The sequence below is a fragment of the Hypomesus nipponensis genome, chromosome 20 (assembly GCF_054491055.1).
Source record: "Hypomesus nipponensis isolate SF chromosome 20, ASM5449105v1, whole genome shotgun sequence".
Lineage (NCBI taxonomy): Eukaryota > Metazoa > Chordata > Actinopteri > Osmeriformes > Osmeridae > Hypomesus > Hypomesus nipponensis.
Window position 1 is genome coordinate 2,898,929 of NC_140380.1, and position 23,686 is coordinate 2,922,614.

Sequence of the window (23,686 nt, forward strand, 5' to 3'; positions counted from 1 at the left end):
AGAAGAAAAATCAAGGTAAATTTGAGTAAAACTGAGAGTATGTTTATTGGTTGTCATTTCCAGCTCATAGCTCATATTTAACATGGATGTAAAAATAACTGGATACATTTAATTTAATATTGTGTAATTTGTGTATATTTAATGATAACTCTAAAACTAAAAACTTGCTCTAGTTTATCATATATACAGCAGTGAAGAAATGATTTGCAGATTTTTTACACCAAAAATAATACTTTTGAACAGAGATGTGTGTGCTATTTAATCAAATATATTTATACTAGAAGATATTTAATAATTTTCTTTTACAAACACATGTTTAGTTATGTGATGGAAATGACCGTTTTCTTGGGCTGTCAGATAAAAATGGCAAAAAATATATATTATTCAATACAAATCATTGCAGCCAATGTTTTCATTTTCTGAAACTGTCTAGCTCAAAGAGTACCATAGTTGAAGAATTACCCGTTATACCGTGATATATACCGTAACCGTGACATACAATTATACAGTGATAGGAGATTTTGGCCATATCGCGCACCCCTAATAACTATGATGATTTTCCAGTTGGTTATTTTTTGGTGCCCCCTCAGGACTTGGCCCTACGCACAGCGCGCAGTGCGCGTTATGGAAGCGGCGGCGCTGGTAATAGCCCCTCGAAAGTGAAGCCAAAACATCTCAAACGCCCCCTGGTGGCTGGCTGCAGTATCGGTCATAAGTCCATCCCCCTTCATGTTAGCGGATGGGACATGAGCCAAACTAAAAAATCTGTGCACGTCAAATACTTTTTTTCCAAAGATGGTTTGTGTCATTTTAGGTAGTTCTTATCAAGCTGATGTCTGTTATAATGCTCATGTCTGATCTTTTTTTTTTATTAGCCTAGTTATTTGACAATAGAAAAGGGAGTTAGTGTCGGGCGAGTGTCGATCGGGACTTCGATAGTGTGGCTACACTACCCAATCACTACTGCACAGACTCTGGCTCCAAATTACATCACCGGCGCAAGATGGCAGCACTCGTATCCGGAATATTTTGTCTTCATTTTCGTACAGTGGGAGGAAGCGGAGTTGTTGCACCTTGAATTAAACCAAAACATCAGCAAAATAGCATTAAATTAGCTTTCCATGGTGTGATTTAGAAATAAATTAAATACCCATATCTAGGAAAAGTCTAGAAAGCCGGGTCTTGAAATTTGATCGAGTGCGTTTTTTATTTTTTTGTGTTAAATCACAAATGTTCTATGATAATCAGGGCTCTCAAGTCTCACAAATTCGCTGTGAAACTCATGCATTCAAACCATTTCTCATGCTGTCACACAACACCCTGTATTTTTCACACTGAGAAGTAAGGGATAACTTGTCCAGCCACAATTAATGGACGAGGCGCAGGCATACAGAGGGAAGTTTTCAGACGAGTTGATAGCTGTCTGCTTGTCAGAAACACCACCACCGGTGCAGGTACAAGCGATGTCATGGCGAGCCGGGAGTTATGTGCCCAGGTGAGAGAAAAACCTCCTAGTGCCCAACAACAATGCCACTACATATGCGTTATCTCTTTTGCTGAATTTGAACAATCTGGAAAGTAGAGCCCTTAATCTGTACTGTTCCTGGAACTTAAATGACACTGTGAACCAACCACACTCTGAACAACAGGTGTTATTTCATGCACCGCATCAGTCCCGTGTTGAGTGACACCCACTGTGACATCACAGCAGGAAGCGGTCACTAATAGACCCTCTTCTTCTTCTCCATCATCTCTAATGGCTGCTGTGTCAACAACCAATCACCACAACAGCATATCTTTCTCTTGTATCAACAAGCAATCAGGCCAGCAGCACGCCACCCTACACGCCCTGAACAGGAAACATTTCACAGGCAGAGATTCTCTCTCTCAGACACACACACTCCCTCTCACTCTCTCTTACAGTCAAGCAGTCTCACTCATTCACTTTCTCACTCACTCATTCCCTTACTGACCCACTCACTCAAATACTCACTCAGTCAATAATTCACACCTCACTCACTAATTTCCTCATTCATTCAAACACTTACTAATTTACTCACTTGCTCACACTATTTCACTTGCTCACACTCACTAATTCACTCACTAATTCACTCGGTCACACACTCACTAATTCACTTGGTCACACACTCACTAACTCACTAGCACTCACTAATTCATTCACTAATTTATTCATTAATTCACACACTTGCTCGCTCACTCATTCACTCGCTTGAGCCCTAGTTAGGGTTAGGGGCAACCCCCCCTAAAAACGAGAGTATCATACACACCCATGCACATACACACATACACACACACACCCTCAGGTAGTGTAGCACCTCCAGTTACGTCTGATTTACCCGTTCCATCTGTGATGCCACTTAGTAAGACAAACACGCCTAACCAGGCGCACTGATTGGATTGCCATTTAACATTAAGAATCTGTCCACTTGATTCTTTTTCCGCTGACAAAGGAGAATACCGCCCCCCCACCCCCTTCCAGAGACTCTCCCACAACCAGGCTTGCCTGCTCCAGCCCCATCCCTCACAGTATCCACCACCCCACCCCCACCCATGGGGGTATATATATTAAGGTGAGGCCCACTGATCTGCCTCAACCTACCCTGCTCTCCAACATCTCTACCAGACCTATCTGATCCTCCACCATCTCCTCCTCACCTCGTCCTCCACAGGTAACACAGCACTAGGGCCTCACCAGACTTCAACACCGCCAGGGACCTGAGACCTGGAGGTTTACAGCTCAGACTAGATGTCATGTTAGTAGTAGACCCCAGTCTGTTCCTTTGAATACTTGAAAATATGTTGTTGTACAGCTTTACAGTAGAGGTTATCTGGTTTGGAAGGAGAACTGTGTTGATGGGGGCAGACAGACAGGACACCTCTGTGCGTAAGTTACTCAAAAGAGAAGGTGCTTAAGCAGTCAAAGAGAAGGTGGATCTGGGTTTGGTCTTGGGTTGATGAGTGACTGTTGGGAGAACAGTCTAGACTCTACAACTGCAGGTGGTAAAGATTGGTGTACACTGTAGCTCACTGTAATTCTCATGCTGTCACTGGTAACATGCAATGTGCTTGTGGGTGCGAGTGTATTTAGTGTGTACATGTGATGTACTGCAATGTGTTTGTCTATGTGTTTTGTGTATTTGTATGTGTCTCTGCATGTCTACCTAATAATCTAATGTATGTATGTATGTATGTGTGTGTGTGTGTGTGTGTGTGTGTGTGTGTGTGTCAGCTCTCCGTCACCATGGCCCTCTGGTTCCAAGCTGTGTCTGTGCTGGTGCTGCTGGCTGTGTGCCCCCCCAGCTCTCAGGCTGCAACGTCCCCTCAGCACCTGTGTGGATCCCACCTGGTGGATGCCCTCTACCTGGTCTGTGGAGAGAAGGGATTCTTCTACAACCCCAAGAGAGATGTGGATCCCCTCCTAGGTGTGCACTCTAGCTCCCTCTAGCTGCTGTACTGCTCCATTCTTCCTCTGCTCCTCCTCTCCTCTCGTCTAACCGCACCACTCTCCCCTCCCTTCTGCTCTCCTCTCGTCTAACCCCACCCTTTTCCCCTCCGCTCTCCTCTCCCTTCTACTTTCCTCTCCTCTCCTTTCCTCTCCCTCCCCCCTTCTCTCCTCCCATCCCCCATTTCACCTTTCATGTCCTCTCCTCTCCCTCCCCCCTCCTCTCTTCTCTCTCCTCCATTTAACCTCACCACCCTCCCCTCCTCTGCTTTCTTCTCCCTCCCCCCTCCATCTCTCCTCTCCCCCCTCTTCTCCTCTTCCCTCTCTTCTCCCCTCTCTATTCTCCCCCCTCTTCTCCTCTCCCTCCCCCCTCCACGTCTCTCTCCCTCCCCCATCTCCTCTCCCTCCATCCCGTCTCTCCTCCCCCCTCCAGGGTTCCTATCCCCCAAGGCAGCAGAGGGAGAGAACGAGGTGGCAGAGTTTGCCTTCAAGGACCAGATGGAGATGATGGTGAAGAGAGGTATTGTGGAGCAGTGCTGCCACAAACCCTGCAACATCTTCGATCTGCAGAATTACTGCAACTGAGGCCTGGCTGTGTGACACTGAGCCTAACCCTGCTGTCTCCAGACCCTGGCCTTCCTCTCCCCAGATCTCCCAGTCTCCAGACATGTGACGGAAACTCTGCTCTCAGTGCACATGGGAACCGAACATGCGGAGACACGTTATATTTTTCTTAGAAAATAAAGTTCTATGAAATGAATGAGGTGTCTGCCTTTGAATTTTGCTGAGATGAGTGTGGTCTGTTATTTGTAAGTATAGATATATATTTATTATAATTTAGACATTGGCAAACGATTAAGGTGCACTTGATTTGATACACCCAGTGCTATGAAACGTGTAATATAAATAAAACGTCTAGCATGGAAAGTAGATGGAAGGATTTGTTTCACACGTAACTGAGACGGTTATTATGGTCACCATTGAGAAAGGGGAAGTCTAAGAGTAAATTAGAGGAACCAATGATATTAGACCTCGCAAGTGAGTTGGCTTCCCGGCTTTGTAGAAGATAACGAAAAACCTGTCCGACAGAAATTGACATCCCTTTTTTATTATGCTACTAGTCTGGGTGGAGTGACGAGTGACCACAAGGTGTCCCGCTTCTACTGTCAGCTTGTCCTGAAATAGTGCTACATTCAACGTTACAATAAGCTTTAGAGAATGGTTTGTTTAACTGACGAATGTTTCTTCTTGGAGCAAGTTAACGACCACGCAAACATAAGGTCGATTGAGGTTGAAGGAACATTTATTTATTATTCGGGAAGTGAATTGAAAACGAGTGCTCCTGTCGTCAGTCTGCGCCGTTAGGGGCGGGGCCGACACACCTGTGTAGCCGGGGGCAGGTGCAGTGTTTACAGGCACGCCTCACTCCCTGAAATCTATGAAAACCACAGGGGTTCCGCTAAACGTATCATCAATTCTGAGACACCACCGCTCGGTAGTAGGTCTAGCCTGCAAAGAGAGGAACCGTTTTACATCTATATCTTGATATATAGGGTCATTGTAAACTAGTTAGTGTCAAGTTGATTTGTCGTAAACGGTTGGATAAGTTTTCAACACAATGCAATATGTTAATTTACCAGAAGATGCATGCAGAAACGGTAAGTTAATGACACCACTGCATAATTTATATTTACTGCATCATTAGTATTGTTCGTACAAGATTGTATTAGATACAAATGTAGTGTCATAGTTTACAACAGCACAATTGCTGCCTTCAAATACAATGCTTATTGGTGACCAGGATTGTGCGTGGCTGGGGAAGTGATTTGTATAAACGTCTCGATCGTCCTTTTCACGTAAAGAAAATTAACACAGTCCTCTGAATATCTATGAATAAGGAACTGAAACAGTCTGTTTCCAGTGTATGGGTAGAGTGTTTGTCGCTTGAGCAGAATCTACAATTTACGAGCAAACAGTCTCGGATTTCAAAATTACTGACGCCCAGTAGGACGCCCATGTTGACAATGTTAACATCATGGGATTTTCTGTTAAGAACTGAATTTGAATGCAGGACTACTTCCCTGAGAATAGTCGTTGATGGCTAATCTTGTATGACGTGAATGAGATCTTACGAAATCTATTGAATCCTGATTATACATTCATATTTAGAATATTGATTAAATATGAATATTTTATACTCAAATCGTATTGTTAAGGTCCATTACATGTGATTTTAGATCATATGAAAACTTCAAGCCATAATTACAACACTACCACGTAGCCTACTGTACATTATTAAAACCGAAAACAATCTAAATAAAATCAACACACAATGAATCATTTGAATATCCGTGGCTGTGGCTTCATCCAGATACCACAAGGTCACTTCACCTCGGTCTGACCTGAACATTCCACCTGCATGGTCATGGCTGGTATGACATTACCGTGTGACCTGATGCACCAATAGCGCCCCAGAATCAGTTCCATCTACCTGTGGAATGTTGATGACGTCTGAAACATAATTCAGCATAATTAGAGAATGTCAATGCTTTGTTATTCCCCCCAGGTTCCTCAGTGCATGTGTGGTGTGGCTCTCAGGCTGTGGTGTGTGTGCTGAGTGGAGGAGGAGCCATCGATGGAAATGGCACCTCCCCCCTCCCCAACACCACGGAGACAATCGCCGTGCTGGTCACCACCGGCAACAACAAATGGAGCAACTATAACTTCTGGGTGGGGCTGAGCCTGGCCGTGATGTCGGCATTTCTGATTGGTGGAAGCGTGTTACTGAAGAAGAAAGCCCTCCTCCGATTGGCTGATACCGGACACACAAGAGCAGGTGGGTAAACCAGGGGTCTGTTCCATTAAGGGCTAAGAAAAGTGTGGTTTAAATGCCAAAACCGATATTAAACTTAACACATCGGTCAGGGCTAAAATGGTCCCATAAAGGTCAATTCAATTTCGGGGCAGGTTCAAGTAATGTGTGTCCACGCTATTCTTAAGCAGCCAGAGAAGTTGGAACATGGATCAAATTGATGCACCACAGCAAAAAGCAAAAAAGAAAGCAAAGAGTGCAGTGATATTCACGACCAGGTGACCTGTAACTGGTTCTCTTCAAAGTGCCCTGTGACCTTGTCATAGCTTACTCATCCACCATTCATCAATGAGATGACATGCCTTGATTGACATAGAACAACACATTGGTTGAGATCCTGTCTTTAGACTTGACTGACAAAAAAAACCATACACCCACCAAATACTTCTAAGTCAACTTTTTGGCCATTCTTTAAATAAAGGCTATTGTCACATGGTGTTGAGTCGATTGTAGGTAGGAGACAGATATAACACAAGAGGTTTTCTTTTAATGGATGTCCATCAGCAAAACAAGATAATAAACAACTTAGGTGTTTTAAAAAAAACTAAAAAAACGGAAACAAAGTATTGCTCATAATACTTGCGGAGCTCAAATCATAATGCCCGGCATAGTGACAACAAGAAAATTCCCTGACAAAGGACTAATACAAAACTCACACCTTATATACAGATCATAAATGCTCATATCTGCTGTTACGGATATGAGCAGGTCAGTTAGTCTGCTAATAGCATAGTGTGTGAGCATGCTAGTGTGTGCATGTAAGTGTGTGTGGATGCAAATGTGTGTGTGTGCCCTTGTGTGTGTGTGTGTGTAGTGTGTGGATGTGTTAACGAGCTAGTCTCACTCACCTGTAGCAACACCTGTGATCAACCTTTCTTTGTCTACCTTCCTTCCTTCTCTCTCTGTCTCTCTCTCTCTGTGTCTCTCTCTCTTTTCTCTCTCCTTCCCCTGCCTCCCTCTCTACAGGTGATGGCGGCCATGGCTATCTGAAGGACTGGCTGTGGTGGGGGGGTCTTCTCACTAGTATGGACTCAAAATGGCCTCCATTAACCCTTAGAAACAGAACATCTTAGAGATGATTACATTATGTTTTGCTGTCCTGGTCACTGATCTGTTTGTCCCTCTGTGTGTACCATAGTGGGCGCCGGCGAGGGGGCTAACTTTGCAGCGTATATGTTTGCTCCTGCTACCGTAGTTACACCACTGGGTGCTGGAAGTGTCCTTATCAGGTATCCATAGTTCTGTCTCTCCTCCCCTCTCCTCTCTTCCTTTTCTCCCCCTCTTCTCCTCTCCATTCCCCTCCTCTCGTCTCGTCCTTACTCTTCCTTTCTCCTTCTTTTCTCCTATCCATTCTTCTCCTACTCTCATCTCCTCTCCTTTCTTTTCCCTTTCCATTTGATTCCTCTCCTCTCCATTCCTCTCCCCTCCATTCCTCTCCTCTCCCCCTCCCCCCTCCCCTCTCCATTCCTCTCCTGTCCATTCCTCTCCCCTCCTCCTCTCCCCTCCTCTCCTCTCCATTCTTCTTCCAATATTCTCTTGTCCTGTCCTGTCCTGTCCTCACACTATCCTGCAGGTAATCAGTGTGTGCTGTTGTGGGTGTTCCTCAGTGCAGTTCTGTCCTGCTACCTGCTGGGGGAGACCCTGAACCTGTTGGGGAAGCTGGGCTGTGTGCTCAGCTTGCTGGGCAGCACCATCATGGTCATCCACGCCCCTGAAGAGGAGGAGATCTCCACTCTGGAGCAGATGACCCACAAGCTACTGGACCCAGGTGAGCTGGTAGACAGGGAGGATGTAGACAAGTACATTGTTAGTCTGGGTAACAGGTAGGCTGGTAGACAGGTAGGATGGTAGACAGGTTGGATGGCAGACAGGTAGACAGGTAGGATGGCAGACAGGTAGGATGGCAGACAGGTAGGATGGCAGACAGGTAGGATGGCAGACAGGTAGGATGGCAGACACGTAGGCTGGTAGACACGTAGCATGGTAGACAGGTAGGATGGTAGACAGGTTGTATGGTAGACACGTAGGCTGGTAGTCAAGTAGGCTAACAGAAGGTATGCATTTCCTGTTTTTTGCCTTTTATTATTATTTGTGTGCTAACTATATACGTATGAGTGATCTGATTGTTGCTTTCCCAGGGTTCCTGGTGTACGCCATTGTGCTGCTGCTACTCTGCCTGGTGCTCATCTTCTACCTGTCACCTCGCTATGGCAACAGCAACATCCTGATCTATATCAGCATCTGCTCTCTACTGGGCGCCTTCACTGTCTCTTCTGTGAAAGGACTGGGCTTCGCTATACGCACAGGTAGGGAGGGAGGAAGGAGATATGGCGAGAGGGGACGAGGAAGAGGGGAAGGAACTTGGAAGCCTTCTGTGTCTTCTGTAGGATTTGAAAGCTTGTGGTTACTGGGATTGGAATAGACAGAGAAAGGAGGAGAGGGGGGATTAATGAATGTATGATGTCATACATTTCATACCTCAAGTTTAACATACTGTCTCTCTCTGTCTGTCGGTCCTTTCACCCCCTCCCTCATTCCTCCTCTTCCCTCCTCCTATCATCCTCCCTTATCCCTCCACCCTCCTCCATCCTATCCTCCCCATCCCTCCCCTTCCTTCCTTCCTCCCTACCCCCCACCTCCATTCTCCCCACCCACCTGCCCCTCCTTCTTTCCCACCTCCCCCTCCACCCTCAGTCTTCTTTGACATCTCCATAGCAGCCAACCCTCTGACCTGGATCCTGCTGCTGACGCTAGTCTCCTCCATCGTCATCCAGGTTAACTACCTCAACAAGTCCCTGGACTCCTTCAACACCCTGCTGGTCTACCCCATCTACTACGTGTGCTTCACCTCCGTGGTGCTGCTCACCTCTGTCATCCTCTTCCAAGAGTGGAGCTCTATGTCCGGGGTGGACGTGGTGGGGACACTGGGCGGGTTCCTGGTCATCGTCCTGGGGGTGGCCATGCTGCACCTGTTCAAGGACCTGGAGGTGACCCTAGAGGGGGTGGCCTGGAGGCTGTGTCAGCCGCTGGACAGGGAGGAAGGGGGAGGGGATGGGGGAGGTGGGGGAGGCGAGGGTGAAGAGGGGGAGGATAAACATACGCTGATAGACAACATGGTGGTGGAGAGTTTGCCCCCCATGAGGGAGGATGGGCCTAGGGTCTTCATCATCAGCTAGTTGTCTTCATTGTCTTTATCTTCCTCATCTTCCCTACCTTCATATTGATAGTCCTTGTCATCATCCAGTGACGTAGCGTCTTCATTAGCAGCTGATCATATTCCCCATCATAATCAGCAGCAGCTGAGATGACGACGGCGGTCCCATTCATGCCACCTTGCTTGCCTCGCCATCTTCATCATTTTCTGATGGTTTCCTCCTTCTTCATCATCAGGAGGCCCCCCTTTATCCCTCTCGGCCCCCAAGCAGTGTGAAGATTGCTCTATAGAGATGCACTTGAACTCATGTAAATATGTCCGTAAATCATGTATTTAAGGGGTTGTTATGTTGCAGTGTTGATGCACAGTAGGCAATGAACAGTAGCTGGTGTACAGTAGCTGGTGTACAGTAGCTGGTGTACAGTAGCTGGTGTACAGTAGCTGTAAAGGACTCAGGGTGTAGAGGATCGGCTGGTCTCAAAAGACAACAGCAGTGAAGACACCAAGCTGGGAGTGACACTTTCTTCAGATGCAACCACCATGGATCTGACCACTTAGACAACATCTCAGGTCTCAAACGCTACAGTTCTAGAACCAGAACGTCCTCTTACTGGAGTTAAAGGATAAACACATTCTGTTCTAGAGTTGCTTTGGACCGTCCTGGCTGGTGTGTAAGAACCATGCATGGATGCAGAACGTTTTCAGGACCAAGTGGTTCAGGGTCGGACTTGGGTCAATTTCGATGATCAGCTCCAGCCAGCCAGAGAAATTCAGGATCTGTTGATCTGTCTCACTGGGCTTTTCAGGGTGTTATGTGTTGGTTTGAAGTGACTCATTTCCTGGTAGTGTTGTTTGATAGTAACTGACCCGAGTGTGATCAGGATCCTTCACAAGGAGGCTGACTGCAGAGGTCCCTGACATGCTGATGACGGAGGTCCATGAAGCTGCAGGATGACGAGGCTGCAGACCCCTGTCTATGAGGTGTGGTGGTTCACCAGTCGTTCCTCGGTTTTGACTGTGGGGCTCCCCTTCTGAAGAACCATTGTAGAACCTTTCTTGTTTCCCTGTACAACTGCTCATGGTTTAGTTACAACACTTCTCGAAAGCAATACCACAACCACGAATATGTTGTCAATATTGCGTCCCAGATGTTGTGTTGACCTGTTGAGGTCATTGGTTATAGTCACCTGACAGTCGCCATGAGTTGTAGAGAAGATAATTCAGTATGATTAGAGGATGGGTGAACATCTGTAGAACCCACCATTACTAGGCCCTACATAGACCTCATAGGTGTAAAGCTGTGTGCTGAAGGCCCTGTCTATTAAGTCACAGATGGTACTTTACCTGGTTTATGATGTCACAGATTGTACTGTACCTGGGATTGTACTGTACCTGTGATGTCATGTATTATACTGTAACTGGTCTATGATGTCGCAGTTGGTACTGCAGGCCCTTGTCTATGATATAATATAGCTATGGAAGACTGGCCTCGCCTGCATTGGTTTTTGAAAGAGCTGGTATTATTCGCAATTATCAACAAGAAGAGATAGATGTATTTATTTGATATGCCCGTGATGAGAACAAACGAGTCATATTCCTCTGTTGGTCATTAAAACATTCTGGCTTCATCTGAAGTGCATTATGGTTGTTTATGGGCTGTGTGAGCAGAATTTCAGCTTGACGAGACTTGCACAGTGTTGTTACACACTGATACACACCTGTAGGTCCTCTCTGTCTGCAGCTTGTCTAGTCTAGTGATCTGGTCAACTATCCCTAGTCATCTATCCACTATCAATACCAGTCAAGTTTAATAAACATGCATTGCATTCACCCATGATACAAACAAGGATATTAATGTGTGTGTGCGTGCAAGAAGACTGTAACCATCCTAGTCAGTAAATCTTCCAACAACCAAACCGGTTCTGGCGGTTCTCCTCAGGGAACGTTCAGCGTGGAACCCTCCTCCAGTTGGATCCTGTTCCTAACAACATACAGGTGTCGGGTATCCTTGGCTGGGCTTCAAGACTGCTCCATACATACTTCCTCTGACAATTGTAGTGGGCTGGAGGTAAATGATTCACAACTTGAGATGTCCCAGAGGGGTGGACTTCTTCAGAAGTGTGTAGAAAGCCCCACCCCTCTGGGGACCCTGTTGGAGAAAACGTGTGTACCTAAGAACGTCAGAAAAAAGGAGTGAAGGAGGTGGGGGAGCAGACACAACCTCAGAGGAGAAGTTGCTAAGCGTCCGTGCACCAGAGGATGTTAGTCTAAACACAGAGGAGGATCTTCATGTTTGCATGGCCTCACCTTAACACACACCTGGATACACACCTTAACACACACTTGGATACATACACTTGGATACACACCTTAACGCACACCTAATCACACACCTGGAAATATATCTTGAAACACACCTTAACACAAAATTGGATACACACCTGGATACACACAGTCCCACACATCTTGACACTCACCTTGACACACACACCTGAATACACACGGGGTGGAAGTGCTCATGATTAATTTAAAAAGAATTTGGAGGAAAACTCAACAGGCACAGAGAGTTATTCCCTGAGAGCTGTATGGCTACACCACACTGCTGCTATGTCCTCAGACTTGTTGGGACCTGTGTTGCTGTGTCACCTGGACGCAGCCCAGCTTTCTCTGCTTGAGATGTTCCAATACTGTGCAGTATACATTTACGAGTTCCATGTCTGTTTCTGTGCTTCATTGGCCAAGCACTTTATGATATCCTTTCGTTTGTTAATAAATAAACTTTCATCGAATTTAAGTATTGACCTGTGAGGACAACATAGTAAACACACTGGAAATACGGCTTTAGAATTCTTCCATGTGACTTCCTTATAGTTTTTGATTCTCTGCCTTATATATTTTCATGAAAAACATATGTCCATGTGTTTGTTCAATAACAACTCTACACGTAATGTCGGCCTCTGTCTGCAGTACCCGCAGAGACCACCAGGTAGAAGCAGAGCCCAAATCACTGAGTTCATGATGGAGTGAACGTCAGCAGTAACAAGTATAAAGTACATGCGTGTGTTCACCTACAAATGTATAGTATCCTGGATGGAATGTTGTATTGATATGATTACAGGATTTGTGCTAAACACATGACAGTCTCTGTACACATACACAGGTTGCTTCACACAGCCACACTGACCATATTAGGGTGTTCCTCTTCCTGGCATTAGTTCATTATGCAGCTCACTAATCCCTCCCCCACAGTCTTGATCAGGCACTTCCACCCGGCTCCTGATTGGTCATCCACCTCCCTAATCCCTAATCCTGTCAATGGGATTGGCTACGCTGCCACTCAACGCAAGACACATTTTTACACACCAATGTAATATGTTTAGCCACCATTGCACACATGCACACACATACACACACATACATACAGTACATACAAACACACACATACATACAAACAGAAAAAAACATGCCATAGAAAGAACTGGGATTTATGCAAACTCACAAATACACACATTGACAAGCACACACACGCACACACACACACCTCCCACAGCCTTTTCTAAATCATGACAGAAACATGTTATTAAAGCTGGCAGAAATCAGAGGATGAAAAGCTGAGAGAGATGCCCTCCTCCTTCCTTTCATCCATCCATCCCTCCCTCCTTCCTTTCATCCATCTCTCCCTTCTTCCCTTCATCCTTCCCTCCTCCTTCATAAGTCTCCTGTTATTTTGTTCCTGCTTGGCTGTGTTGTTGTCCTAATTACTGTGATCACTCATCGTCCAGGACTTCTCTCTCACTCTGTCTCCCCCTCCTCCATCTCCATCCTCTTTCTGTCTCTTAACCCTTTCTCTTTCAACCCCTCCCCCCTCCCTCCCCTCCTCCCTCCCATATCATCTCCCTATTCTTTCCCTCCCTCCCTCCCTCCCTCCCTCCCTCCCTCCCTCCCTCCCTCCCTCCCTCCCTCCCTCCCTCCCTCCCTCCCTCCCTCCCTCCCTCCCTCCCTCCCTCCCTCCCTCCCTCCCTCCCTCCCTCCCACCCACCCACCCACCCACCCACAGCTGAGAGCTAGTGAGGATGATGTTCTGAAGCTCATCTTCACCTGAGCCCTCACAGCTCCACCGCTCAGCTACGGTGGCTGTGAGGGGCCAAACCAGAACCCCACAGTAGTAAAACATGAATACCAGGGGCCAGTTGCATAAAAATAGACCTAATCTTAGACTTAAATGCAACTTTAAGTCCGACTTGCAACAGACACTTCAATGTACCTGTTGCATAAAGCTTTACGATCAGTGACTAACATAAGACTGACTTAGATAGACTGTTGCACTTTGCATTATGGGTAAAATAGGACACTTCGCGATAAAGAAAAGATGGTGGACAAAACAGTGACACTTAACGGCGAAACATTGATAGCTTACAGTTAAACCTGATGAAAACCTATATCTGTTGAAGGAATACAATATTGAAAAAGTTGTCTTATAAACAAATAGTGTATGCGTTTTTAAGCTTCTTAATTTAACCCCAACGCTAATTACATTTATCAACAACTCCAACGCAAATCTGCTCACTCGTTTAATAAAATGCAGTTTTTTCCCGCTGAAAAGCAGAACCCAGTCAACATTTTCTGCAGTGGCTAACTTTTTTACCTTAAATGAAGTCAGTTTGACTATTTATGAAACAGACAGGCTTAGTTAGACTAACCTAACCTGACCATTTGAGACAGTCTAAGGCTAGGACTAGTCTTCAATTAAGTTAATGCAACTGGCCCCAAGTGTCTTCACCATAGACTTATATATTAATAGACACAGCTAGATTTTTCTTCCAAGATGGCGTCCCCATTAATTTCAATGAATAGTGCTCAGTGGCGCAGTGAGGCAAGCGCAGAAGCTTGTTCCTAGCTCCAAAACTTGTGCATGCTTGCAACAAACTGTACATGTCATACTTTCAGCATTGCAGAAAACTCTCAGAATGTGGTACAAGTCCGATCAAGAAGCAGATACATGTGAACGAAAATAAATACTATTAGTACTGTAGTATAATACGTGCAGGGCCTATAGGTTGCTCTTTTTGTTTTGTGTTTTTAGTTTGACTGATTAAGTTTTTGTCGGATTAAAGTAACTGTAAACTTGAATATCTGGCTCCATCGTTATTATTCATTCATTTATGTATTGTGAAAGAAATGTTGGGCCTATGTACAATGAATGTGTTTAAGGAGAAGTTTACAGTTGGCTAAAAAGCTTGATACAATGTATGTTGATTCAACTGATTTGGTAGAGATGCCACCTGTAGTTTTATAACACTAGGAGACGTGAAGTCTAAGAAACGGGAAGTCTGAAAGAGTTCTTGTCACATGGGGGGAAGAGACAGTTGTTCCGAAGACAATAGGTGCATTCGACATGGACTGCGGCTGCATGAAACAACCGGCGAGAGAAGCCGCTTGCAGTCGGGGAGGAGTTGAAAACGGCTCTGTGAAGTCTGACATTCCAGCTTCTCGTGGTTTGCTGCGTTGATGTCAGTCATGACCGATCAAGTGCTGTTTGCTTACTTTACTTTATTTATAATTTGACCGTTAGTGAAGAGGCTGACTAAAACCATTTCTTCAACACATTTTTAATTCAATTAAACTTTTTTGAGCGTTGGCGAAACTGAAGGTGTCCGAATATTACAAAACACGCGTCAAAACTGTCGTGTGTGAGTCTGGCCAATCATGAAATAGCTGTGTCGTCACTTGAACCCTTGCAATTGCTCTTGAGAAAATGCGCTCGGCTACACAGCTGGCAGTTCTCGAATCGATCTCACGGTACTTTGATGGCGACGTCACAGTGACGTATCCTCGGCGCCGTCTAAAGTCGGACAAAAAGTCTAACCAGAATTCATTATTTCAAGTCAGCCGCCTGCAGCACCGCATGATGTTGGGTCATGTCGAACGCACTTAATGTGGATTCAACTGTATTGTTCTAAGGATTTAACCAATGACAGAAGAGATTTGGTATAGCTTCATGTCTGTAGGATGGACCAATCACTTTTGAGAACTGTCGTATCTATAAAATGGTCTGTTGAAGAATGTTCTGGGGGGTTCAGGGCCATCAGCTGAGTAGTGCTGGTGGGCTGGATTCTCCCGGTTCCATTCTAGAATGCTAAATGGAGCTGTATGGAATTGTCTTTGTGTTATTGTCTATGTTTGTGTGCTGATGATGTTGTGTTGGTAACATTATTATGTTTAAACCTACGTCAAATAAACATTAACTCTGTACTTCACCCGACTTAGCTTAAACGATTGATTCTCTCAAATTTCCATGACAGTTTCAGTTATATATTCATTTATTGACTGATTGTAATGATCTACCAGACGGGGTTGGATCCAGCACAGAGCGCAGATTTATTAGAATGGTCAGACAAGCAAGGTTTGGTACATGGCAGACAGGGTGATGGAAAGTGCCATCAATGCATCCAGATCCAGGTTCTCATCTCAGGCCAACTCAGACTGCAAGGTGGTATTAAACCCTCGTCGATATGCCGTACGCAGTGCCGTCTTGTTCCAGCCACTGCCAGGATGCGGAAAGGGTTAGGGTTGATCTCCCTGTCGCAGAGTGAACAGCTTCTCAGCATCGTCCTTAACCTGGCTGGGGTTATCGAAGACCTGTCGGACCTGGAATTGCTCCAAGGAAGCGGTGGAAGCCCCCTGGCGGTTCCATGCAGCGGTTGCCCACTTCCACTTAACTTGGCGGTGTCATTTGGAAGAGGGGATGGTTGGTGGGTGAAGAACAGAGAACATTGGAGCAGGAACCCCTCACATCGGTCAGGCATTCCGTCATATCGTTCTGGGGTTGCCACATGGACGTGCGTAGCAGCCACTGGAGCCGGAGGAAGAGGGTCGGGAGGAGGCGCCGACATCTCCGCCAGGCGTTGAGCGACAAGGCGCAACTTGGCATCGTCTTCCCTGAGTAACCCTCCCTGGGCGGTCAGGGCAGCACGCATGGCAGATACTTCTGCCAGATCCATGGTAGGCGAAGTCTTCTGTAATGATATACCAGACGGGGTTGGATCCGAGCGCAGATTTATTAGAATGGTTAGACAGGCAAGGTTCGGTACACGGCAGACAGGGCAATACAGGAGATCCAAAAGCGGGGTAGAAAACTAAGGTCAGCAACAGTAGAAGTTTACTCAACAAGGCTTGGACTGAACTGCAAAACAAGATCAAGCTTTTGCACCGGACAAACCAAACAGAAACTTAAATACTGAAACTTCACAAGACACAGGTGTAGCCGATTGTCCTAATACTTCGGGGATGCAGAGCGTGACAGCCAATTAGCTGCAGAAGGCTCTGGCATTACAGTACCCCCCTAACCGGCTCCGGAGAGCCCCGAGGCCAGCCAAGCCCCCGCGGAGCGGGGAAGGCAGGATGGGATCGATGGAAGTCCGCAATGAGGGCGGGATCCAGAACATCACGACTGGGAACCCAGGACTGCTCCTCAGGACCATACCCCTCCCAATCCACCAGGTATTGGAGCTGACCTCGCTTACGGCGAGAGCGCAGGAGAGCCTGTACTGCATAAGCCAGGCCATCATCCAGGAGCAAAGGGGGAGGAGGAGCCACAGGACCTGCGACGTATCCGAGGCGTCAAGGTCCAAAACCGGTGCAGCCGGTTTCAACAACAAAACATGGAACGTAGGCGAGATCCGGTAGTGAGGGAGTAACTGCAGACGGTAAGAAACAGCGTTAACCTGCTTCAGGACAGGAAAAGGACCAATGAACCTGGGACTTAGCTTCTTGCAAGGCAGCCGCAGCTTGATGTTTTTCGTGGGGAGCCAGACTCGTTGCCCCGGTTGATATACGGGAGTCTTGCGCCGCCGCCGATCAGCCTGTATTTTTTGGCTGGCACCGCCCTCTGGAGGCGAACATGTGCCGCCTGCCAGAACCTCCTCACTGCGTCTCAGCCAGTCATCCGCCGCGGGCACAGTTGAGGTTTCCCCCAACCATGGAAACAATGGAGGCTGGAATCCAAGGACACGCTGAAAAGGCGTGATGCCCGTTGAGGATCTTGTCAGGGAATTTTGATCATACTCAGGCCAGGGGAGGAACCTGCTCCAGTCCGTCTGGTTGACGCTGCAGTAGGAGCGGAGAAACCGACCGAGTTCTTGATTCATCCTCTCCGTCTGTCCGTTCGATTGAGGATGGTAGCCTGAAGAGAGACTGACATTGACGTTAAGGCGTTTGAACAAGGAGGACCACACCCTGGAAGTAAACTGTGACCCTCTGTCCGAGACAATGTCCTCTGGTAGCCCGTAGAACCCAAACACCTGATGGAACAGGGCTTTGGCCGTCTACATGGCCGTAGGGTGCTGTGGCAGAGAGTGTTACCGGCATGATTTAGAGAACCGATCGATAACGACCAGGACAGTGGTATTACCCTGAGACTTGGGCAGGTCCGTGACAAAATCAAATCGCTATGAGACCAGGGACGGAGAGGAATTGGGAGCGGTTCCAAGAAACCGGCAGGGAGCTGTCGTGGTGTTTTTGCCTGAGCACACACAGTACAAGCACTGACGAAACAGGTCACATCTTTAGCAAGAGATGGCCACCAGTAGGTACGCTCCAGGAGGGGACGCGTCCGCCGAATCCCCGGGTGTCCTGAGGCAAGTGTGGTGTAAACCATAGAGAGGAGACGAGAGCAAACGACTCAGGAACGTACACCTTCGATGGAGGACATGCAGCCAGGGTCGGATCTGAGGTCTGAGCCTGACGGATGGTCTCTTCTATGTCCCACTGGACTGGAGCTACTAGGCTGGCACGCGGTAGGATGTACCCCTCAGTGGGCGGTGACAATGGTGCATCGAAGTGCCAGGAGAGAGCGTCCGCCTTGGTGTTCATGCTTCCAGGTCTTTAGGTCAGGGTAAAATCGAAACGGGTGAAGTACAGAGCCCAGCGTGCCTGACGTGTGTTCAGCCTCTTGGCGGTATGAAAATACTCAAGGTTGCGATGGTCAGTACAGACCGTAAAGGGGTGTTTACTTCCCTCGAGCCAGTGACGCCATTCACCAAATGCCAGCCTCATTGCAAGTAGTTCACGGTTGCCGACGTCGCAGTTCCACTCAGTGGGTGATAGCTTCCGTGAAAAGTAGGTGCAGGGGTGTAGTTTAGCTGGGTTTCCACCATGTTGGGACAGCACAGGCCCTACCCCGGACTCAGGCGTCCACATTGACTACAAAAGGGAGAGAAGGATCAGGGTGAGACAGGATGGGTGCATTTGGGGGAATAACCTATTGAGCTGGATGAAGGCTCCCTCCGCCTTCGCTGTCCAACTAAGCTTGCGCGATGCACCCCTGAGCAGGGCAGTGAGAGGTGCGGCCACAGAACTGAAGTTGCGCATGAATCTCCTATAAAAGATCACGCTGTGATCGCTCCCTGGTCCCAGGCTATGGAGGGGTTGTGATTCCGTAACCATGGGTAACCCAACACCACTTGCAAATCAGAGCTATCAATAACTAAAAAGGGCAGGGTTTCCTAGTGGAGGGCTCCTACCTGCAACTGAACAGAAACGGTATGATGAGTGACGGCTCCGGAGCCTATGGGTTGTCCGTCAATTGCCTTAATCCGGAGCTCCGTGGAACACGGAACGAGAAGTAGGTTTAGTTCCGTGGCGACGGTCCAGGAGAGGAAGTTCCCAGCCGAGCCCGAGTCTATGAGGGCAGAGACGAGGTGGTGAGAACCTCCCCAGGATACACATACTGGAATCTAGAACTGTTGACTGGATATGTCCTGACAAGGAGTAGGCTTACTCACCGCATCTCGGACAGACAACCCATCTCTGCCTCGCCGTGCAGGACAGGAAAGACGCAGATGACCCGGATCCCCACAGTACAGACACAGATGGTGGTCAATTCTATGCTGTCTATCTGCTCGGCAAGGTTCGGTACACGGCAGACAGGGCAATACAGGAGATCCAAAAACGGGGTTGAAAACTAAGGTCAGCAACAGTAGAAGTTTCTTAACAAGAACTTAGAAGTTACTCACCAAGGCTCGGACTGAACTGCAAATCAAGATCAAGACTTTGCACCGGACAAACCACAAACAGACACTTAAATACTAAAACTAAACAAGACACAGGTGTAGCCGATTGTCCTAATACTCTGTAGCCGATTGTCCTAATTAGCTGCAGAAGGCTCTGGCGTTACATTGATTGATTCATTCATTCATTCCTGTATTTCTTCATCTCAATATGTTTATGAAATGTGTCAATCAAAATAGGTCAAGGTAGCTTTATTTCATACCTGTAGGTAAAATTGTTTTACAGATAAATAGAATTTTGTTGTCCAGAAAAAACACATACAAGACGCGAAAAATATACCGGTTAATAAAATCATGACAGGCTGAACCAAACACATGCATATCCATTCTTGTATTTAACTAACTATTGCATAATAAAACATTTCTCCTCTTATTATTATTTAAAACCTCAATTGCCGCAGGAACAAAAGTATTCCTGTAGCAGAATTTGATAAACCATAGGCTTATCGTTTTCTTTGCTTTGTATTTGATTATGTAGCCTTACATCCATCCTTGCTGTCATGGACAACATAGCATACATGGCCAGGCTGGCCGACCTCATTGAAAACAAAGAATTAATTCACCATATGTGATATTTGGATAAACAAACATGTTATAAAGATTTGACTAAATTAGTTGTGGGCTATCACTTACCACCCAACTTCACTACGCTTACCGGCCAAACATGTGTTTACCCCGATAAAAACGATATCCGATCAATTCTCAAAATGTAAACATTTAAAAATAAAAAATCCTGATTGTTGATTGTCAAACCAACATATTTGTCCTGTGTGTAAGAGCGAGATAAACAATCTGTTATAGCCCCCAATCAAGCAGAAGGGAAATCAATCATTCAATCAATAAATGAATACATAAATGAATCAATACAGGAATACATAAATGAATAAATACATAAATGAATAAATAAATGAATAAACAAATACATACATAAATGTAAAATATATGTAACTATTGATTGACAATTGTGCATTAATTAATACATATATATTTTTTTTTTTCTGTCTAAATGCATGGATGTGGACATTTATTTATTCATTCATTTATTTGTAAATATGGCAAGTTTGTTCTTCCATATGCACATATTAAATCATCAAAATGCATACCTGTCCCACTTTACCTGATGTCCCACATTACCTGAACTCACCATATATATATATGTTATAATGACCATAACAATATTGTGGTTATCAGACATGATTTATACATCTTCGCCTTTGCTCCAGAATAACATGTCAACAATCTATAATGACGCCGTAACATGCCACGATATCATAACTGATTATATAAGGCTATAATTACGTTTGTCATGCCATAAGCATAGTAGCGTTCATTACAAAATGGTTAAATCTGCTTTAAAATAACGGAAATTAATTCTACAAACCACCGTAATGTATGTGTGCAACCATTTCTAAAACTTGCTACAATAAAGGCAGGCAATTGTAGATTATCAAGTCCTTTCTCCTTGTTCTCATTCAGCTCAGGTAAATCAGCGATTTGCTGATGTTCCCTTTTGTGCTCGTACCCTGTGTGTATCCGCGTGCACGTTTCCAGGCAATTTTTCTTAACGTAAGCAAATAAATGGGGTGCTAGTTTAGCCATTTCGGATTGGTTTCCAATTTAGCAAAAATCTGGAAAAATTATTCCATGAAAAAGCTAGTAGTATGAGCCAGGTTCGAGAACCGAACAATTTTTTTTCGGGGAGATAGTTTTATATTTTGACTGGAGTTGACTGGAGTTAATAGAATAGAAACGACCGGGCGAGTCAGGTAGCAAATCGGAAATGCAATACCACATACATCCCCCGGGGCCGTTGCCTCAATCGAGTGGTGAGGGGTGGGGGTCTGATCTTCACTGATCCCTGAGGAAACAGGAAGAAGGAAGCATGGATTCATTATAGTGTCATGTGACCTGGCACCATGTCTGCTCACCCCGCTGCTGGTTATGATGGCAACACCTTCTGGGGTTTGCTAGAAGGGCAGGCTGGTTGTGATAGAAAGCGCTCAACATATTCCGTTAAACATGCAGTCAGCGTTAGGTTTCTTCAGTTATAACTTTTTTTTTTTTTTCTCACACTGGGTTCTCTGGAGGAAGTCCAAACCAAACTTGTTTGAGACATCATAAAGAAGAAGATTATTTTCAGTCAGTTCCTGGAGAGGTGTAAAATTAGACCAATCCTATCTAGACTGTGGTGTGGGGAGTAAACTCAGAACATACATACAGTCATGACCAAAAGTTATCCGCAGTGACACATTTTGTGTTTGCAAAGTTTGCTGGTTCAGTATTTGTGGATAATTTCACATTTCAATGGAATACTGGAAAACAATAATACACATTACATAGGTTTTAAAAGCTTTTATTTAAAAAAAATAATCAAGATCTGTAAATATTCCCCTCTTTTACAGAAATCAATGTGCTCCTAAAATCCAATCAGAATTAGAAGAGTTATCTGACCAGAACTAGTTCACACTTTCCCATGTGCTGATGATATGACTTAGTGAAATTATATTAGCTGTCATTTTATGCCAGGGCCCAAAAACGGTGAAACGCGGGTTTATCTGATATAGTTAATTTTGGGGGGGCCAATGAAGCTTTTATTTAAAATCCATCTGATCACTTTGCGCAATAATTGAGTAACAATGTGACTCAACATCACAACAATTGAAGCAACAAACTTTGCAAACACAAAATGTCACTGCCAATACTTTTGGCCACGACTGTACACGCAACTGCATATTCACGTGCTTCTTTTTTGTTATCCCGTGCAATGCCACCCACTCAAAGTGTGTGTGAGTGGAGAGGAGATAGTGAGAACAGGGATTGAAAGGAGAATGAGCGAATGACAAAACGAGAGCCAGCAGAACGGGGCACTTTGCTGTCCTTCTACATATCAAGCACCCTCACACAGCTTGGGGGTACCTACACATCTATTAGACCTAGTGATTCAGCACGCACGCACGCATGCACTCACTCACCACCATACAAACCAAACATTCATAGTCACCACACACAGACACACACATCATACACACGTGTGTGTGCATGCGTGTGCGTGTGGATGCATGTGTTTGAGTTTGTGTAAGTTAGTGTTCAGTGTGTATGTGTGTGTGTAAGAGTGTGTGAGTTTGTATGTGTGCATATGTTTGTGTGTGCGTGAGAATGTATAAGTGTGTGAGAGAAAATACATTTGCAAGTGTGTGTGTGTATATGTGTGTAAATGAGAATGGGTGGAGTGTATGTGTGAGTTTGTGTATATGCTTGTATGTGTAAGTGTGAGGTTTGCATGAGTGTGCATGAGTGTGTGAGTGTTTCTGTGAGACTGTGTGTGCCCGAGTGTGTGTTGTGTGTGTATGTGAATCTGTATATGTGTGTGTGTGGGTAGGAGTGGAGTATGTAAGCCTCTTTGACTGTCTTTAATAAACTGACAAGAAGATACTCTTGGTGTGGTGGGAGGGGGCGTGTCTGGAGGGAGACCTGGGTTCGATCCCCACACTGGCTTCCCACAGGAAACCATGACAACAGAGGAAGTCATTTCTGGCTCTGAACTCAAACCTCTGTCTCAGTGGTTAGCAATATCTAATCTCTCCCCTCCCACTCCTCCTCTCCTCCCTTCCCCCTCTCCTCACCTCCCTCCCTCTCCCCCTCTCCCCCTCTCCTCCTTCCTCCCCTTCCCCTCCTCTCCTCCTCACCTCCCTCCCCCTCTCTTCACCTCCCTCCCCCCTCTTCTCCTTCTTCCCCTTCCCCTCCTCTCCTCCTCACCTCCCTCCCCCCCTTTCCTCCCCTTCCCCCTCCTCTCCTCCCTCCTCCCTCCCCCTCTCCTCCCTCCCCCCCTTTCCTCCCTTCTCCCCTTCCCCCTCCTTTCCTCCTACCTTCTCTCCTCTTCTCCCTTCTCTCTCAGTGTTTCATCTGTCATTGTGGTGTTCTGTCTGCCTCCTCGCCCCCGGGATGATAAGGCTGTGTTAGAACCACCACTTAACCACTGACTAGGGCTTTGTAGAGAGCTGCTCTGATACCTATGTGGGAGAGAGTGTGTGTGTGTGAGAGAGAAAGTGTGTGTGGGCATAAGAAAGTTTGTGAAAAATGGAAATGCCCATTGAGGGCCTAATTTATCAAGCCGTTTGCGCCTGTTTCCA

General features: G+C 46.0%; 2 protein-coding genes across 2 annotated transcripts; both read left to right on the forward strand.

Moving 5' to 3' along the window:
• Positions 1 to 2,624: 2,624 nt before the first annotated feature.
• ins (preproinsulin) lies at positions 2,625 to 4,178 on the forward strand. Its single transcript, XM_084683799.1, has 3 exons — positions 2,625 to 2,690; positions 3,251 to 3,443; positions 3,897 to 4,178. The coding sequence occupies exons 2-3, from the start codon at positions 3,263 to 3,265 to the stop codon at positions 4,046 to 4,048; spliced, it is 333 nt and encodes a 110-aa protein (XP_084539925.1). The 5' UTR covers positions 2,625 to 2,690; positions 3,251 to 3,262; the 3' UTR covers positions 4,049 to 4,178.
• Positions 4,179 to 4,969: 791 nt separating this feature from the next.
• nipal4 (NIPA like domain containing 4) lies at positions 4,970 to 11,117 on the forward strand. Its single transcript, XM_084684368.1, has 7 exons — positions 4,970 to 5,121; positions 6,030 to 6,299; positions 7,302 to 7,358; positions 7,474 to 7,564; positions 7,943 to 8,103; positions 8,474 to 8,641; positions 9,030 to 11,117. Exons 1-7 carry the CDS (start codon positions 5,082 to 5,084, stop codon positions 9,509 to 9,511), a joined length of 1,269 nt encoding a protein of 422 aa, XP_084540494.1. The 5' UTR covers positions 4,970 to 5,081; the 3' UTR covers positions 9,512 to 11,117.
• Positions 11,118 to 23,686: the final 12,569 nt, after the last annotated feature.

Excerpts from the sequence above, each read along its gene's own strand:
- ins (XM_084683799.1), top strand. The coding sequence starts at position 3,263 with ATGGCCCTCTGGTTCCAAGCTGTGTCTGTGCTGGTGCTGCTGGCTGTG. Across the intron at positions 3,444-3,896 it reads AGATGTGGATCCCCTCCTAG|GGTTCCTATCCCCCAAGGCA; the intron begins GTGTGCACTCTA and ends TCCCCCCTCCAG.
- nipal4 (XM_084684368.1), top strand. The coding sequence starts at position 5,082 with ATGCAATATGTTAATTTACCAGAAGATGCATGCAGAAACG. Across the intron at positions 7,359-7,473 it reads GTGGGGGGGTCTTCTCACTA|TGGGCGCCGGCGAGGGGGCT; the intron begins GTATGGACTCAA and ends TGTGTACCATAG. Across the intron at positions 7,565-7,942 it reads GCTGGAAGTGTCCTTATCAG|TGCAGTTCTGTCCTGCTACC; the intron begins GTATCCATAGTT and ends GGTGTTCCTCAG.